Here is a 20,206-nt window from a genome sequence, read left to right as displayed (position 1 = left end):
ATATGATTCAGAAAAGTAGAAAAAAGTCAAACTAGAAATCATTTGGAAGAAGATTTCAAAAAGAGTTTTAACCGGTCTAATTGAATGGATCACATGTGGCTTGATGGGAGATGGTCAAGGACGTCATCCAAGTAGAGAACTTAAGAAACAAAGGCTTGTGCATTTGTGAGGAGTGGAGCTTGATCTAAATAGAGGAGTAACAGGAAATAAGACCTAATAGGTATCGTTGAGCCTGAGTAGTAGGACCCCGTTAAATGTTAACTGTAAATTGTGTAGAGATCTCCTGAATACACCAGCATGGAACACTTCATTGAAAATTTGAAGGAATACATATGATGCAGTATATTTTGAAAGTCAGAAAACTTTTTAAGAAGGAAGTTGATAAAACAATGATAAACAACATTTATTGATAATTTATGCTAATAAAATTTAGTATTTTTGTGTTTGAAAAATTGCTCTACAAATTTAGAAGTGCAATTCTACCTCTACTGGTTTAATAAAACACCTATAAATTATGAGTTTGGTATTTACTCATTATAATTCAGAGAATCGTAAGTAGAGCAAAATCAAGAGGTAAACATCATCTTGAAGCTGACAGATAATCTAACTCTCTAATAGAAATCTGTTTACTATTTATAAAAAAAAAATATATATATATATATATATATATCTCCCAGCCTGCATTTTGAAGGGTGGTGGGAGAATGGATAATCATTTAGTAGTATAATGTCTTATAATCTAAACCTATATTATTATTTGAGAGAGAATTTTATTTTGGTCATACCAGTTTCAGCCAAAATGATGACATCTGAAATATTTAAATACACAAAAACCTTCTGATAGCCTATGGCAATCATTGTCTAAAGAGCCATAAGAGGAAAAACAATTACTTTTTGTTTTACACTTACTCTCAAATTCAGTATAGTGTAGTTATTAAATGACCATGTGCCTTTTTCTCAAATTGGAAAAGTTTTAAATTTCAAATTGGAAAGATTAAAGAGTTTGTAAGCAAAGCATGCAGTAAAGGAGTCATGATAACCTTACATGACAAATATAGTTAATTTTTGACTGTTTTTTTAGCACAGCAATAAAACTTTAGAATGGCATACGTATATCTAAAATAAAGTTGGAATAATTTATTTTATCTATAGCGTAATTATCTTATTCTATTTATAATGCTAATCTGTACAGAAAGAACTTACTAGCCCCCCCTTAAGTTAAAAACATATAACTAGAATGTTCCATTTACTGTTTTTCAGGTACATTTTCTCACTTCTATATAATACAGCCAAATAGGTGATAGTATCTGGATGGCCAAGAATTGCTTAGGAAATGCATGCAAAAAAACCCTTTCCAATAGAATGGACTTTTTGTAACATATTTTGCATGTAGCTACAAATGTCTTATGGTTAGTAAAAAATAATTTAGATATGATGTCTAAATTAAACGAATATTTTAATTAGTGTTATCTTTAATTATATGGGCTTCTTAATATAGCAGTACTTGATATATATCTCTATACATATTTCTCTGAGCAAATATTTTTCAAATAATTTACTTATGTGTGGGAACACACATTAGTATTTATTATTTCTCATAATAGTTGCAAATAAAGAAAAGGTAAGCTCAGTATCAAGGTAGTAATAGTGATAGTGTTCATTGATAAACATTACACTGGTAAAATTCAAATATTTTGAAACAAAAATATATGGTGAAAAAAAAGGCTTACTTTTTCATCCCTTAATTGTAAGCTCTACAGTTAAAGTTAATTGTGCTGGTATTATTATCATCCATTTAAGAGCCAGCCATTTTCTTTCAGATATGAATATTCTAGGGACTTACAACTCAACCCTAGAATTTTAGATATTAGAGGTGTACTTCAAAGGGAGCATAGATTAGGAGATACACCAAGTATCTCAGTCTTCTGATGCCTCTGAATAGACTTTGACCAAACTCTGATAAGTTTTGCAAAATAACTCATGGTAAGCTTAGATGTATTTAAACTATGGAACATGGGACAGTGTTCTTAGATACACAGCTACATTTTTTGGAATATTTTAAAAGGAAAACATATTTGAATATAAGGATAATTATAATATTGAAGGATGTGAATTATTATAATTAACTAAGATTGGCATTTTGTTGTATTTTCTAGGCAATTAAGTTGGAATATTCAAGGTTGGTTAAATTGGCCCAAGAAGATACCCCACCAGAAACAGACTATCGTTTACATCATGTAATAGTCTACTTTATCCAGAATCAGGCTCCAAAGAAAATCATTGAGAAAACATTGCTAGAACAATTTGCAGATAGAAATTTGAGTTTTGATGAAAGGTAATTTGAAAATACAAAATGTTAAGTATTTTATTCACGTGCTCAAATTGCCCGTGTTGTTCTTATAGCTCCAAGTGCAATTTTTGAATATGTATTTCACACATAGACATATTCAATAAGTGCAGCACAAAACTTGACTTCACTTAATTCAGTTGCTTTGTAATTTATTTGTTATTTATAATAATGACTTTTAAAAGTTTAACCCCAAAATAATTTAGATCATTTTATTACATTTTAATTGTGAAACAAGGTACTGAGATAAGCAATAGAAAGATACACAGAGGAGCATAATATAATTTTCACTGGCCCTTGGGGACTAAAAATTTCAGAGAAATAAAGAATTTCTGAACCTCTGCACTATGGATATTTTGGGCCAGATAATTTTTTTGTTTTGGAGGCAGGGGCTATCCTTTAATTTGTAAGATATTTAGTAATGTTCCTGGCCTCTACCCATTAAGTGCTAGTAGTACCCCTCAAGTGGTAACAACCCAAAATGTCTCCAGATACTGCCAAATATCCCCACTGGGAGCAAAATCATCCTTGTTTGAGAACAATTGGGGAAAGTAATTAATCAATATACACAAAGTAATTAAACATCTTCTGACTTAAAAAGAAGGCTTAGAATGGTTAAATGATTTTGGTTTACCAAAAAGTTTTTTCTTAGAAGTTCCTATAAAATTAAAATTAAATTTTAATTTAATCTAGTTAAAAATTAAAATTTAATCTAGTTAGAATAAATACTATTTAAAAAAAAGAAAAATTCAGCCCTCAGGTTAACACCCAAAGTACTGAAGAGTTTTAAAATGTAGAAACATTTATGCTATCTTGGAGTTCATGGTAAACACATTTTAATTCTGAAGTAAATGATTATCCTTTCATGAATGTCTCAAAAATACTGAATTCAAAGTATGTGTAGTAGAGAAGAATGTGACAGAAAACAAAGCATCTAGGATTAATTTCTGCCTCATCATGTGTCTGCTGTGAAATTTAGGATTAAGGTTTCAATGCAAGTAAATGGTTTTGAGCATTATCTGGTAAATACTCAGTAAGTATTGGCTATGACTTTTTATTAGTAATAATGTTGACATCACTTATTTTGTTAAATATAACTGAAGAACTCAGAAATTTTGACCCTCTTTTATCTGGGCTGTTAGTGTACTGTGTTCCAATGAGTATATGCTGTTGAATTTTGGGAAGATACTTCTGAAGTACTCACATTGACTTTTCAATCTTCTGCAGTTAGTAGCCCTGGCAAGTAAAAATAGTTTGTTTTGAGAAATCTAATTTCTCTTGTGCTCTAAATATGGAGTAAACTGTATGTGATAACTATAAATACACTTTGGGGAGATTTCTTTAGCAGTGGTTCTGATCATAAAATCTGTTGAAATATTGCCATTCCTATCTGAAAGGATAGGCACATTTTGGATATCTTTATACTATTTATGAATAATATTATGGGGGGAAGTGAGATTTCATGTGTCTAGAGCTTGTGTAATAGAGATGCATTATCAATTTTTTAAAAACTTTCTTTTTTCATGTTTAATAGAACATAATTTTAAATTCATATGTAAATATAACATGATGAATTAGAATGATTGCTTCTGTCATCTTTATATACTTGGTAAATATCCAGTATTGTCCAAAACAACAGATTTTTCACTTAAGTTATTTGAAATTTGTTTCCTCGAAAATACTGCACAGTGATAGTGGATTTCATTTTCATATGTGTTGGGTAGTTTAATTTTGCATAAAACAAAAATATTTTTTTTAAGTTTTTATGGATTTTGCTTTTGATTTAGAAATATTTTTTCTTTTATTTGAAGGTGTCACAACATAATGAAAGTTGCTCAAGCCAAAATTGAAATGATAAAACCTGAAGAAGTAAACATGGAGGAGTATGAGGTAATGTGCCTTTTGGGAGGTTGATTGAGGAATTCTTTAGTTCAGTAATCTTTCATTTCAGTATAGCTAATAGTCACGTGAAAAAATTCATCATGAAGGGGTGAAGTAACCTGCCTGAGGTTATCATAGCTTCATGTCACAACTTGGTTAGCAGAACCTACGTTCTTAAATGCTGTTTTACAGTGAAGCCATGCTATACGTTTTCTTTGCTTCATATATATATTTTGAGGGGAAGTTAAAAATTTGTTTCAGTCATTGTATGCCTTATGTATTTGTCATTATTGGACAGTGTTGTATGAGGGAGAGCACTCACGTGAGCATTTGTATTGTGCTTGTGCTACTTTTTGTGCACAAAATTCTCTTTGTGTTAACTTTGGCTTTAAAATTAAGTTACCAATTCAAACACCTAGTATTTTGTCAAATTTTTAAGTTTAACTTTCTACATTGTTTTTCCAAAAATTTTTACATGAATAAATTTTAATTTGCATTCATGAGTGCCTTTGATTAGTGATTGGTGGCGTTTGCAAACCTGATTACTTTATATTCCCTTAAACAATTAGTATAATTCACTACATTTAACAGATAAAAGGAAGGATACAGAAAAACTTTCATTTTTGATCAAAACTCTTAACTAACCTGGAATACAAGGTAACTATTTTGGTCTACTGAAGAGTGTCGTGAAAAACAAAAACTAACAGAATTACCATAAAAATTATATTGAAATCTGAACATTGAAAACTTTCCTTTTATGATCAAGAAAAAGACAGGAATGTATGGCAGTTCTATTCAACACTGTACTGGAAGTTTAAGCAGTACAGTAAGACAATAAAAATAAAGCAAAAAGTAAGAGATTGCAAAAGAAGAAACAAAGCTCGTTATTTGCAGATGTTTTATATATAGAAAAGAAAAAGCTACAGATAAATTTATTGGAGATAAATAAAGATAATAAGAGAGCTTTGTAAAATACAAATCTATGTCAAATATCAGTTTTATTTCTTTATACCAGTAGCAAATATTCAGATAGAAATTCTTTAAAATGACACCATTTTAGATAATATCCAAAATGATGGTGTACCTGAAAGCAGATTTAATAAAAGATGTGCATAATTTTAGGAGATGTCATAAAGAAGACCTAAGTAAATGGATTTATGTATTGAGTTTGGAAAATTTGGTGTTGTAAAGATGTCAGTTTTCCACAGAATGGTTTATTGAAACTGTTCGGTTTCTAACAAACTTCTAGCAAGTTGTTTTATGGAGCTTAATAAGTGATTCAAAAATTTTATGGAAATGCAAACATTCTGGACTCAGCATTTTTGTAGAACAAGGTAGGAAGGTTATTTTCACTTGAAATCAATATAAGCTATCTTAACTTTTATACTTTATAATAATAATATTATAAGAATGGATAAATTTGAATTATAAGGCAAAATAGAAAATCTGGGAACATAGCCACAAAAAAAATGGACACACAATACATGTCAGAGATACAGGCAGATTGGTTGCTAATTCTGCCTTTGTCTCCAAGATTCAAGTTACATGGACTTGATTTTAATTGTTATTTGCTTCTGTAGTCCCTCCACCAGTTTGCTTCATCAGATTGGATTCTGTATATTTTTATTCTGAAAATTTCTCATGTTTTTTCTAATTGCAGAGCCACTAAATCTTACAGGTATTTACATGACATGTTTTTGGATTTTGTATATCCCATATTTCTTTGTCTTGCTCTGAGTCACCCATCAGTAGTCCTTTGCCTGCAAACCAAATCCAGCTCATCACTTGCTTTCATAAATAAAGTTTTATTGGAACACAAGCCATTTGTTTAGATATTGAATATAAGCACTTTCACACTACAACCACAGAGTTGAGTAACTACAACAGAGACTGCATGGCCTGCGAAGCCTAAAGTATTTATTGTCTAACCCTTTAAAGAAGAAGTTACCTACTGAAAACTTCTAAGGTGAATCTAATGATAACAGAATGGCAATTTGAATACTTCCCCCAGAAAAGCTAACTTTATGCTTAAAGATAAATTTTACCTTTATTTGTTATTAATGTCTTCTATCCCGGGTGGCTCAGTTGGTAAAGAAATCTGCCTGCAGTGCAGAAGATCCATATTTGATCCCCAAGTCAGGAAGATCCCCTGGAGAAGGGAATGGCAACCCACTCCAGTATACTTGCCAGGAGAATTCCATGGACAGAGAAGACTGGTGGGTTACAGTCCATGGGGTTGCAAAGAGTCAGATAGGACCGAGTGACCAACACTCAGACCAACACTGTCACTTTCAATAGTATGAAAATTTTGTCTTTTTACATTAAAATTATTTCTATTCAAGGAGAATATATCAATAATTGGCTAGTAACTGGCCTATATGTACCTTACTTTCATTTATTTACAATAACGTGTATAAAAGCTTTCACATTTTTATCATCACTATCTCTTTTAGGTTAATCATATTTTGAATTTTAGTTATGATTTTCCTTGAATCAATTTTTATTAAGTAAAAAAATCTTAATTTGTTTAAAAAAATTGTTTTCTAGAATTGTAGATTGTGAGTTCTGAATCATTTTGTTATATGACATGCTCAATAATTGTGGGTGTTTTGGAGAGGGGCTGTGAAATGCTTCTGTCTTTTTTACCATATCTCAGTTGAAAAGACTACTTAGCAACCACATTTAAAATTTATCACAAATTTTGCAAAATTAAAAGGTTAAATTTATTACAATATTTCTTATTTTTGTTTCATTTCCTTAAAACTCTGTTTCAGATAACAGTCTTCAAGCTTTGATTCCTATTAATTAGCTTCATTTACCTTCTACATTCAATGTGATGAGGTCTATAATAATATTTTTTAAAATGTAGTGTTGCTGCTTTACATTATGTTAGTTTCAGGTGTACAGCATAGTCGTTCAGTACGTTTACAGATAATACTTTATTAAAAGGTATTACAAGAAAATAGCTATAATTCCCTGTGCTGTACAATATGTCCTTGTTGCTTATCTATTTTATACATACTTTACATTTTCTAATTCTGTACTTGTACTGTGCTCCTCCTCCTTTTCCTCTCCCCATGGGTAACACGATGGAGGTTCCTCAAAAAAATACATAATCCAGCAATTCTCTCCTGAGTATATGTCTGGAAAAAATTGAAAACAGAAATTCGAAAAGATATATGCACCCCAAATATTCTCTGATAATATCTTAATAAACTTTTACACTGAAGAATTTTTGATAGACAAATGGCCTACCTATTGATTATCTTGCCTTTTAGTTCTGCTATCTTCTAGTGAGATTGTTTAATTTCTCTCATCAGTGTCTACAATTTTTACCTTTATCTTTACACTGACAGGTTTGTATGTAAGAAATTAAAGTCGATTTAGATCTAGTTTATCTTCAATTTTGAACTCTTTGCTTCTGTTAGTTCAAGTAGTTATCATAAAATGTATTTGTAAGTAGTTTTCATTGTAGTTTTAATATCTATATACTTTTAATATTCTTTCACCTACAGGAGTGGCATCAGGATTATAGAAAATTCAGGGAAACAACCATGTATCTCATTATTGGGCTAGAAAATTTTCAAAGAGAAAGGTAAGGCAAAATGGACACACATGATAAAAGCTTAATTCTTGTATTCTATTCAGATGTGATTTCATCTCTTGAAAAGATTTTATTCACAATATATATTTTCAACAAACTTTATTTTACAACTGTCTTAAATTTATAATTGCAAATTGCAAAGTTAATACAAAGAATTCCTATATACCCCATATACAATGTATTTTCCATTTGAAATTAAATTTGTAAAGTTAGCATTATTGTCATTGATTTTATCAGCTCTCAGACACTACTGTTGAAGTTTAGAAAGAAATAGGATTAGATCGAAGCCTAGATTTGCTAGGGACCAAAGCAGCTGGTTCCTTCCCTGGGCCTTCCTTGTGGCTCATCTGGTAAAGAATCTGCCTGCAGTGCAGGAGACCCTGGTTCAATTGCTAGGTCAGGAAGATCTGCTGGAGAAGGGATAGGCTCCTCACTCCAGTATTCTTGGGCTTCCCTTGCAGCTCAGATGGTAAAGAATCCGCCTGCACTGCAGAAGACCTGGGTTCGATCCCTGGGTTGGGAAGATCCCCTGGAGAAGGAGAAGGCTACCCACTCCAGTATTCTGGCCTGGAGAATTCCATGGACTACAGTCCGTGGGGTCGCAAAGAGTCAGACGTGACTGAGCAATGTTCATGTTCACTTTCAAAGCAGCTGGTAGCCAGCAAATGGAATTCTTTGTAGTCACATCCACCTTCCTGTCACTAGCCTTTTTCCTGTTCTTTCTGAGTTTAATCTTGATTGCAAATTAGCAAATGTTTCTAATGTGTCTCTTTTTCTGAAATTCCAGGTACTGTAAAAAATATATCTTTAGAAAACTGATCTCTTGTCTTCTAAATATTGCAACTGTAAATATTTTAGATTGCTTCCCATACAAATTACAGGTGATTTTAAAGGAATTTCTACTTATCAAATTGTTATTGTTACTGAGAAGAAAGGCTTCATATTGATTTATTGAGCACTATAGATTATTAACATATTGCATTTATTTATTATCCATGTATTTAATTCATGTCCTTCAACATTAATTTACTTGACTAAGGATTTTTTAAGTGCCATGTTTCAAATGCCCTGTAATATTGCCACCAAGTAAAAAGGATATTGATTTCTTTTTTTTTTCTTTTTTATTGTGTATTTTACCTCCACTAGAAGTACTAATGCTATTTTTTTAAATGCCAGCATGGAGTATTACTTCTAGAACTATGCTGTACAAGATGGTGGCTAACGAGCCATGTAGAACAATTTAATTTAATTAAAATTTTTAAAACTTTTCAGTTTCTCAGTCATACTAGCCACGTTTCAGATGCCCGGTAGTCACATGTGACTAATGGCTGCTGTTTTGGCCAGCACAGACACACCACTTCCATTACTGCAGGAAGTTCGATTGAACAGTGCCCCTCTGTTCATTGGACCAAGCACAATGCCATCGAAATCTTAAAAGTTAACACACAAAAGTAGCAAAGTAGAAAGTGATGTTAATACTTGGAGACAAATTACTAAAGTCCTAGTGATTGTGTACTTCTAAGATAATTCACTTTGGTCAGCTGAAGTAGAAAATATTTTGATCAATAGCTCTCTTTTATAAAATCATATTTTGGCCAACATTTTATTTCTTTAATAGGAATATTCTAATTTGCTTTAGGATTTTAGAGATTAAGGTTTCTAAGAAAAATATTAATATACCCTTACAATAGAATAGCATGTGTAAAAGGCTTTTCCATTTAACAGATAAACTAGGCTCCAAAGTGATACAATAACTTTGCCAAGGTCACACAGCTGACTAGGGAGAGAAAAATTGAAATAAAGGCCTCTGTGTTCTTATATTATTTAATGAAATAAGAAAAGGACAAAGTGTATTCGTTATCTCAGTAAGAACTAAAAAGATGAAACTTTTTCCCTTGCTCTCTGCATCACTTCTGCATTAGCTTTTCTGAGCTAGCATTTGTTAAAGGACTTAAATAAATTGTCTTTAAATTTCATAATTTACTTAATCTTAAATATATTCTTATTGGTAAAATGAATATTCTTATCATGGCAAATTTTTATTATTAAATTGGAAATATCAAGGAACATTAGGAAATTAGTGGTTGTGGCAAATAATATTTATCAAATTTTGTAAAAAGAAATGTTAATTATACCACAAATGTAGCGGTTACCATAACTAGCAGTATATAAGATGCTGGCAAAATGCTCTGTCAACCTTTTTTTTTTAATTAAAACATAGCACTTGAAAGCCATAAATTAAATATTTATTAATGGGCTATTGTTATGAGTAGTGAAATGAAATCATGTTTTTAGGAACCATAATTTTACAGCAGTAAAAATGAAAATTAAAGAGAATCTACCAGGCTACATAGTCTTATTTTATCTTAAATAAGATTTTGTTAACTGGACTGCTGAATTTTATTCTAATTTACTTGAAATGAAAGCACTTTAAAGGCTGATAAAATGTGGAACATTCTGTGTACTTCACTAGAAAATTGGAATAAGTTCATGGTTTCAGAGCTATTCTCAGAGAGATGACTCAGGTCTAGAATGCCAGATATGGATGCCATTCCAGGGAAACCTTTCAGCTGGGAACTTAATGGCTGTAAAAGGAAAGGTAGATGTGCGAGCAGACTAATTCAACTTAGTGGCACAAGACAGCGTTTAATACTATTGTCACTCTCTAAACAAAAAAAGCTTTAGCTGAGACTGTACCCATATTATTTCAAAATAAGATTTCATGCCCTAAATTTAAGCAAAAACAAATCCCTGGGAAAAGCTGTTTTCAAAAAATATTTAAAAGAACATATGTTTAATGAAGTAGTTTCAGATGTGTAATTTGATTTGTCATGAATGAGCATGTTTATTTCCCCATAATTCTGCATTTAACGTTTGGACTGTATCATTCATTGACTTTTTTGTGTCTGAGCACCTGAAATTAACAAACAGTAACAATGATGGGCAGTATTACTTAAAGAGTTATAAAATATTGTTTCTGTACAGCATTTCACTTCTTAGGATGTTGCATTTTTCAGAATTTGTAAGATATGCTATGAGTAGAAAAATTGGCTCATAGGCGGTATCATCTTAAAACATTTTTCATATTTCAGTTATATAAATATACTATTGTTGTTTTAGTCACTAAGTAAAGTCCGACTCATTTGTGACACCGTAAACTGTAGCCCACCAGGCTCCTCTGTCTATGGGATTCCCCAGGCAAGAATAGGTGGGTTGCCATGCCCTCCTACAGGGGATATTCCTGACCCAGGGATCAAACCTGTGTCTCCTTATTGCAGGCAGATTCTTTACCACTGGGCCACCAGGGAAGCCCATACAGATATACAACTGTATATATTTGTCCTACAGCATGTTAGAGGAGGGATAATCATTTTAGAGCCAAATACTATACTGAAATATTTGTGTCATATTCCCTTTTTAAAACTTAGTTTGAACTTCATAAGGTCTAGAGTTATAGCAATATTAAATATTAAACAAAGGCTTAACCCTGTCTGCCTTTTATGTTAGTGTTTGTTTGTATTCCACTAGATTTCCCAGATTTGGAAGCATTTTTTCCTTTTCTACTTCACCCAGCTCTTTTGGATATTCTACTCTCTGTTAATTTTTCTCAATGACTGGAACTGTGCCCTCCCATAGGGGAAAAAAAAAAAAAGTGACTAAAAATAGTCATTTAATGAATCAAATGATGTTTGTGATAAGTAACCTGATCAGTCCCTCAAACAAAATGTCATGGTGTTGCTAAAAAAGTAGACTGTTGACTTTCACGTCAGTGTTAATTTTGAATCTAAATGGAAAGAATTAGCAAAGAAGACAAGGGACTCTCTGAATTAATCAGTTTGGCCTTTTTCTCCCAGTTTTTTCTAACTTTCTAGCTCAATTTTTTTTGTTTTTTTTCTTTGTTTTAGTTTTAAAACAACTGTCTACTAGCTTCATATGAGCTGTTGCTCTAGAGATACTCAGGCATACAATGTATCATCAGATGTTTTATTTTAATGTTGATCTAGATAATCAAAATGTAAATATACTTAAAATGTAAATACTTAAAAATGTTTTGTAATTGTAGTTGCCCTTCTTTTACAAAAATAAAATACTGATGCTGTACTTCTTTTTTTTAAGTTATATAGATTCCTTGCTCTTCCTTATCTGTGCTTATCAGAATAACAAAGAACTGTTGTCCAGAGGCCCATACAGAGGACATGATGAAGAATTGATATCACATTATAGAAGAGAATGTTTACTAGTAAGTTGAAGGCACACAGTGTGTGTTTACTCTATCATATTGTTTTACATTGAGCAATGTTTTAGACTCATGTAAATGACTATAAATTCTGATGGCGTAATTGTCGTGATGATGTCTGTCTTCTGGGTCTACTTCCTTGAGGTGGGAGAATACACTCAATCCTTTATCCCTTCTTCTTTAAGAATCTTAAATTTTACAGATGATAAATAAGAAATGTTCTTAAAATGAGATCAGAATAATTAATTTTTATATCTAGATTTCTTCTCATTCTACCATTCCCTTTTTTGATGCAGAAGAGGTGCTGAATGATATGATAAATTATCATTATTATTACTCCAGAAAAAGAATAGATTTTTCTGTTTTTTTAAAGAGTATATTTGGTGTACATAATGTTAAATAATTCATTGTAATATGAAGTTTTTTTCCATTTGGTCATTGAAATTTTTTCCTCAAGTATTTTTACTGTGTATGTGCTTAAATATTGTTGTTATGAACTTAAATATTTTCAGCAGTTCTTTTTCCCCACCAGTTTACTTTCTGGATATCTAGAATATTTTGTTAATGTTTCTTGACTTTGCTTATCTTTAATGTAAAACCACAAATTCCATCTTTATACTTTTTATGATTGGATTTCATTTAGCTATTAACGTGACTATAGATTGTGAACCTCTAAGTCATTTTTTTTTCTATAAAATACATAAAGGTATGCAAGAGTATATCATTTTTAAGCCAATATAGGTTACTTGGTTTACATGTACTTTAAAAAGACTTTCAGTAGGTTTTCTGAAATGTTTTCTTTCAGTAGAACTGTGTTCAGTTCAGTTCAGTCACTCAGTCGTGTCCGACTCTTTGCGACCCCATGAATCGCAGCACAGCAGGCCTCCCTGTCCATCACCAACTCCCAGAGTTCACTCAGACTCAGGTTCATCGAGTCAGTGATGCCATCCAGCCATCTCATCCTCTGTCGTCCCCTTCTCCTCCTGCCCCCAATCCCTCTCAGCATCAGAGTCTTTTCCAATAAGTCAACTCTTCGCATGAGGTGGCCAAAGTACTGGAGTTTCAGCTTTAGCATCATTCCTTCCAAAGAAATCCGAAGTATATGTTAATTGTAGTCTGCATTATGTCTTCAGAATTTTTGAATGGCAACAGTAGAAGCCTGTGATTTTGTTATTTTTCTCTTAGCTGATTTTATTGCATTTGAATATGTTTTAAGACTTTAATTATTGATGGTTTGTATCCATCAAGGATGATATTCTTAATTTGTTGTTCTTTAGTCATTAAGTCATGTCTGACTCTCTTGTGACCCTGTAGACTGTAGCCCGCCAGGCTCCTCTGTCTATGGAATTCTGCAGGCAAGAATACTGGCATGTGTTGCCATTTCCTTCTCCAAGGTATCTTCCCGACCCAGGGATCAAACCTGCATCTCCTGCATTGGCATGCAGATTCTTTACCTCTGAGCCACCAGGGAATCCCATTCTTAATATGGTCAGTTTCAAAAGGTTTTTAATCAATGCCCAAGAAGGAAGATCTGAATTATATTCAGGTTCATAATTCATGCATTGAATGAATCAAAGCACTTTTTAATGTAAAACTTTGCAGTGTTGGAATATTGAAATATTTTGGTAAACCTCTTTTAAACATAAACACAACTAAAATACTGTCTACCATAATGGTAGACAGTGTTTATATTATGGTAAACAGTGTTTATCATTTTATATTAGTAAGCCAGCTGCATATATTGTTTCATATAGGAATTTAAATGAAGCTTCAAGAGAATTTTAGTGTTCCTTTTAGGTGTTTTCTTTTTTCCTTTTTTAGTTTTTTTTTTTTGTTTTGCTTTTTTTGAGAATTTACTGAGTATCAGATTCTGAGGGATACAAAGATAAGAGCCATTATTATATCCTAAGAGAATTCAATCTGGTGAGAGATGTATACAAGTAATTTTTATATTTCAGAATAAGTATTGTTGTGAGAAATACACAACATAGTATGTTTGGAATTGTTGGAGAGAAGCTTAAGAAATAAGATAAACACTGATCTGTATCCTGATGTATAAATAGGCATTTTGTGCCTTGTATAGAAGGGGCAAGAAATTCTAGACAAAGGAATATCATATGAAAAGACATGGAGAGTGTACAACAGAAAATGAAGATAAGTCTATTGTGGCTTAGTTATGAGGAGCAAGTTTAGGTGAAAGTGATGAAGCCAACAGTGTTTGTTGATGTCAAACTGTGTAGAAGCTTATGCACCATTCTCATGAGTTGGTTGTAAAGTTGGAATAAATTGGGCATAATCAGTTTTGTTTTTAGAAAATAATTCTGGCAGTAGTATACTTGAATATGGACTGGAATGGAGTAAAGATTGAAACAAAGAACCCTAGGAAAGATAGGGAAAAGAGGAAGAGTCTCTAAGAGGTACAGTATGAAAGAGAAGTTATGTAAATGGTAAAGGAGATGATCGGTAACGATTAGATGAGTGGGAAGAAGAAAATAGAGGCATTAAAGCCTCATGACTTACTAGTTCTGTTCTGTCTTTGGCTTTGGGGACTCTGAAGAGGATGAATAAGGCTGGCTTTGGACATAACTATGCTTAAGTTGTTTCTAGGATCTGTTTTGATTTAGTAAACATAATATCAAATTCAGAATAATAATATCTTTGAATGCAAATTGTAAAAATTACACTATACACTTACAGGCTTATCTAGTTTAATCCTCTTAGCCACTATGTGAGGAAGGTTATATAGTATGCCATTTTTCATATAAAGAAGCTGAAGCTAGGCAATTAGTTGTCTGCTGACTGTTAGATAATTACTTAGTGGCTGAATTGGACTTTTAGCATAAGCTTTTACAAAGTCAAGATGAATTGCACAAGAATGTCATAAACCTAAGAAATAATATGATTTTTATAATTTAAATTATTCTTAAAATACGAAGATTATTTAAAAATCATACTTTTCATTCTGTAAACGTGAGATTTCAGACATAAACGTCTTACGGGCAGGTGGGAGGGAGGCTCCTGATGGAGGGGATATATGTATTCTTACAGCTCATTCACATACACAACATTGTTAGAGCAATTATCCTCCAATTTAAAAAAGTGTTTTAAGTCTAATGGCAACCCACTCCAGTGTTCTTGCCTGGAGAATCCCAGGGACTGGGGAGTCTGGTGGGCTGTCGTCTCTGGGGTCGCACAGAGTCGGACACGACTGAAGCGACTTAGCAGCAGCATCCCTGTGTCTTTTTTCTATCTCCCATGTCTGTATTTCTCATCTCATGGATTTCTTTCTTCTATTTAATTAGATGTCAGCATGCTTGGCCTCTGCTCCAGCCTGCCACTTGTTTTTATAAATGAAGTTTTACTGAAACATAGCCCTGCCCAGTCATTTACATATGACTGTCTTGGTGCAACAATGTTAACATAGACTATTGCAACATAGACTATATAGCCCTCAGAGCCTAAACTATTTCCTGTCTTGTCCTTTACAGAGAAAATGTTACTGATCCCTGTATTGTAACAGATTGTAAGCTCCATGAGAGTTTTCTTATTAATCATTTGGGTACCCCTGCAACTAAAGCAGTTTCTGGCACATGGCATGTACTGAGTAAGAATATTTTGAAGAAATAAATGATTTAATTGATTACCTTTATATTTTTGTATCAAGAAATATAACAGTCCCTGTTCAGTTGACATTTATGGAAAAGATGAGTTTTTCAGAATTAGTATAGAATCTGAATTTCTTTGCTTTTAAAATTACTTTGATTGCTTATCATATTTTAGAGTTGGGGTAATTCACCTCTGGACAATTAATTTAAAAATGGTTCCTATAGTGATGATCAAAGTAAAATAAACTGAATATGAACTTTAAAAACATGACAACACTATTTCTCTGACTTTTTTTTTTTACTCTTATTTCTATAGTAACATGCATATCCTTTTCTAAGGAACTTTGCTCGCTCAATAAGCTAAGGTTGCTTTTTCTAATTTCCATTTGTTCTATTAATGTTTGCAAACATGCTTATTATGTTGCCTTCATTATTCTGAGATATTTTTACTTAATTGAAAAAAGAAACAAACCTGTTTTTTTTCTCTCTCTCTCTCATTGCATTAAGAAATTAAATGAGCAAGCTGCAGAACTGTTTGAATCTGGAGAGGATAGAGAAGTAAACAATGGTCTGATTATCATGAATGAATTTATTGTCCCATTTTTGCCCTTGTTATTGGTGGATGAAATGGAAGAGAAAGACATACTTGCTGTGGAAGATATGAGAAATCGATGGTGTTCCTATCTTGGACAAGAAATGGAATGTAAGTTGAAACAATGCTAGAGGATTCCTGAGTTGTTGGGATTAAAAGCTGTTAGAATTAGATGTTAGTTATCATTTTTATATTCTGTGACATTGTTACATTCACATGACTTTTTTTTCTTATTTACAAACTAAGCTGTACATACTGCTGTTGCCATTCATGCTTTACTTCTTCCTTCTAAATGGCAATGATTTTGCATGCTTTGAAACAAAATACCAGCTGCCTACTCTAAATTAATAAATCTTGTTGAAGATAATTTGTCTCCCTGTCAGTTTTTAGTTATATCTGATTGTTTGTATTTGCAGCAAACCTCCAAGAGAAGCTGACAGATTTTCTGCCAAAGCTGCTTGATTGTTCTACGGAGATTAAAGGTTTCCATGAGCCGCCTAAGTTACCTCCGTACTCCACACACGAACTCTGTGAGCGATTTACCCGAATCATGCTGTCCCTCAGTCGAACTCCTGCTGATGGAAGATAAACTGCACATACTCTCCCTGAACACACTGTATAAAAGTTTTTAGTTCTTAGCCCTTGCCTTCCTGTCACAGGGTGTGCTTGTTGCTGCTATAATTTTTAACTTTTATTTTAATAACTGCAAAAGACAAATTGACTCTACAGACTTTAGCCAGACTGCAAACAATAAAGCTGAGAATCGCATGGCGCTCAGACTTTGTTTTAACCAGAACTGATGTATGATTACCAATCCGATTGATTTTATTATGGCAAAACCATGCTTTTGCCACTTTTCTGTTACAGTATTACTTTGCTTTTATCTTTTCTTGATCTACAGCTTTCCATTCAGTCTGGATCCTCCGTGACTATAGCCATTTAAGTGTTCAGCACTGTGTACAATACATAATATTTGGTAGCTTGTAAATGAAATTAAAGAATAAAGTTTTATTTATGGCTACCTATGTGTTTGTAAGCAGGTATATTATATATTAGTGTATTTTTTTAGTTATATAAATGAATTTTTTCCTGGGGATTGTTTATGGGTGATTAACAGATTAATCCAGACTTTTAATTTTGCTGTAATGTTAGGACATTAGAAATTTACTGAGTATTTGATACTTAAATATTATATCTATATTTTTGACTAAGTTGTTAAACTTAGTATGGCACCTAAACCTGTTTTGAATTCAAATCAGGTTTTAACTGAAGTGAGCAGCTGATATTTAAGTCAACGACACTGAAACTTTTAACCTTTTCTTAGATTAACCTTTAATTTTTTTAATGTATTTACATATAATATAGCAAGGTGATTATTCCAAGAGATAGCAGAAAACAAAAAGTACTTGAATAAGGGCTATTTAATAGTGAAACTTATGAGAACTATGAATATGTATATATTATATATATATATATACACACACACACACACATACATACACACATACACACACACATTCTTCATAATGGAGGATGGTGTTTGCATTATATAATCATTCTATTTTTGTAAATTGTATACTACTTTAATTGCAAATGTTCTCTACTAATCAATGCTGTGAAATGGAAGTTGATATTGTTGAACTAGAAATTATATGAGTATCTTCCCTGCATTTATTTACTTCCTTTTCAAAAAGGAAAAAAACTGTAGAACATTTTATAGGTGGAACTGCTATTTAAGATTAATGAAGTAATATTGTGAATGAAATCCAATGCTTTAAAGGTAATCATGCTACCAACAACCTATTTTTGAATTTATAAAAATTTCTTTATAAATGATACTTTGTCAGCATAGTAAAATATATCATTATACTATGTGTATGTTTGTTACAGCGTCACCAAAACTAGTGCTTTGTATAAGTGCCTCTCATAAAAGATCTGGATGGAAGAAGAAGAAGAAAATATTAAGCTGTTATATAATACTCCTTATAAAGATATCAATGTACTGCTAAGGTATTAATGATAAATTGCTATTTCTTTGTAAAGTTAAATTTTGTATATTATAGCCATCAGAATGTGCTTTGGTTTAGATTTTAAATTCTCTACTTAGCAGAATTAGTATTCTGCATCGATTTTCAAGTCATGTTGAAAGTTTAGAAACTTCACGTGTATCATCAAAGCAATTATAAAGTATCTTCAGCATTTTATGGTATTCTACCATAACAGTAAAGTTGTTTGTGTATAATTGACTACTGAGACACAATCTGCTAAACACCATATGGAAATTACTTCTTTTATAAGGCACATCCAGGTAAGTATTATATTTACTCTGTAGTTAAAGCCAGTTTATTCATTCCTAATTATGAATCTGAAGTTCTTCTTTTAAAAAGTGACCTTTTTTAAGACCTGAAGAAGCAACTCGTTTTTATATCTGCTTTTAATCTAATGGTTTAGGTCAGTGAAGTTTTCTTACGTTATGTACTGGATTAAGTATAATTTAGGGCTAGTAATTTAAAAATCAAAACCTCATAGAACTATTGGCCATGGCAGATTTCACTTTCACTTAATGACTCTCATTTTGATTACTGCAGTACTCCTTTCCCACTCCCTGAAAATTACATTTTGTAAAAATTTAAGGTAGAATTCAAATGGAAGTTAAGACTTGGAGGAACTTATAAGATTGTGTATCAGGAGACTGTAGCCACCAGTAAGCCTGAAAACCTGTAATTCTTTTCAGATTCGTTAAAATACAATGCACTAACTACACTAAATAACTACTTCTCAAAATGTCTTCAGACCAGCAGATTCAGCATCATCTGGGGACATGTTAGAATTGAAAATTCTTGAGCCCCACATCAGAACTACTGATTTAACACTTGTTAAGCTTGAAGAGTTAACAAGTTTGAACAAGTCCTTCAGAAGATTCTGCTATCTGCTGAAGTTTGAGAACCACAGTACTAAATAATCCCCGGCATCTTTTTGAACCCTTGTTTATTGGAAACTTCATTATTTCTTTCACTGACACTTTCAAGGAAGTAACTAAAAATCCTTTTCCTTAGCTTTAGATTTACTAAGTAAGACTAAGGTGGATTCTCTCCTCCTGTGTCTAATGCTCTAGAAGTTCAGTGTCTTTGTGATTCAGATTTGTTGACTGCGACCTCTGAGCCCTATTGTCATCCTCCAAAAGTAAAATCCCACAGGATACTTGGGAAGGGTGAGTAGGACGACTTTGTGTAATTATTTTTTTTAGATTTTACATTGGTATGCAGATAAAAGTAAGAGTCATGACTGAGGGAACGATGTACACAGTTGAATGCACACAGACACACGCACCAGAATTTCGGATTCCCTATTTATTCCATGCACAGTTCTTCTCACACCTTCACTACCGTCCTTGAACCTCCCGTTTGACGCTGCTCCAGTAAAATAGAATCTTAATTTACCAAGAAAGTTAAGGAGCTTGGGTATGACCCCCTCCAATTTTTCACCCCCATACTTGTAAATTTACAGTTAATTGTTAACCAGGTTGTGATAAGGAATAGACATTAATGATAACCCAATGTTACAAGGAAAGTACAAGCAAAATGTATGGAATGAGTTAATTAAATAAATTTAATTAAAAGTACATTCATTACATGGGGAACATATTTGCTCTTTGACAGAATTAGAAAACTCACTTTTTTTGTTTTGTATTAGCCCAAAGCCTGTACAATTTGTTTGTCCTTTAGCAAATGGTTCTTTTTCAATAATCTGGAGCCAGTTATGTATCCTTAAGCCTAGTTGTGGATCAAAAGCATATGAGTAGCTTTCTTTACAAAAGGTGTCTAGGTCCTTTCTTATCATGTGAATTCTTAAAGGCCTTTTACAGTGACAGGTGTTTGAGAACATTGAGTAAATTCTTCAACTTGAATTTTTCTAAGGATCACCTGTGGCCTTCCCTTCAG

The 20,206-nt window shown here is 32.4% G+C and overlaps 1 protein-coding gene across 6 annotated transcripts in view; it reads left to right on the top strand.

Annotated features, from left to right (window-relative positions):
• USP25 (ubiquitin specific peptidase 25) overlaps positions 1 to 17,286 on the top strand; it is a 161,375-nt gene extending 144,089 nt beyond the window's left edge. For all 6 annotated transcript variants that reach the window (XM_002684646.7, XM_005201159.5, XM_005201158.5 and 3 more), the window contains 6 exons: positions 2,156 to 2,334; positions 4,158 to 4,236; positions 7,743 to 7,822; positions 11,948 to 12,071; positions 16,181 to 16,376; positions 16,682 to 17,286. In XM_002684646.7, coding sequence (XP_002684692.2) covers positions 2,156 to 2,334; positions 4,158 to 4,236; positions 7,743 to 7,822; positions 11,948 to 12,071; positions 16,181 to 16,376; positions 16,682 to 16,854 — 831 coding nt within the window. In that variant the 3' untranslated portion in view covers positions 16,855 to 17,286. The remainder of the gene's footprint in view (positions 1 to 2,155; positions 2,335 to 4,157; positions 4,237 to 7,742; positions 7,823 to 11,947; positions 12,072 to 16,180; positions 16,377 to 16,681) is intronic.
• Positions 17,287 to 20,206: the final 2,920 nt, after the last annotated feature.

Source organism: Bos taurus, chromosome 1, assembly GCF_002263795.3.
Source record: "Bos taurus isolate L1 Dominette 01449 registration number 42190680 breed Hereford chromosome 1, ARS-UCD2.0, whole genome shotgun sequence".
Lineage (NCBI taxonomy): Eukaryota > Metazoa > Chordata > Mammalia > Artiodactyla > Bovidae > Bos > Bos taurus.
The sequence above is the reverse complement of the archived record's forward strand: the minus strand, read 5'-3'. Positions and strand labels throughout refer to the sequence as shown.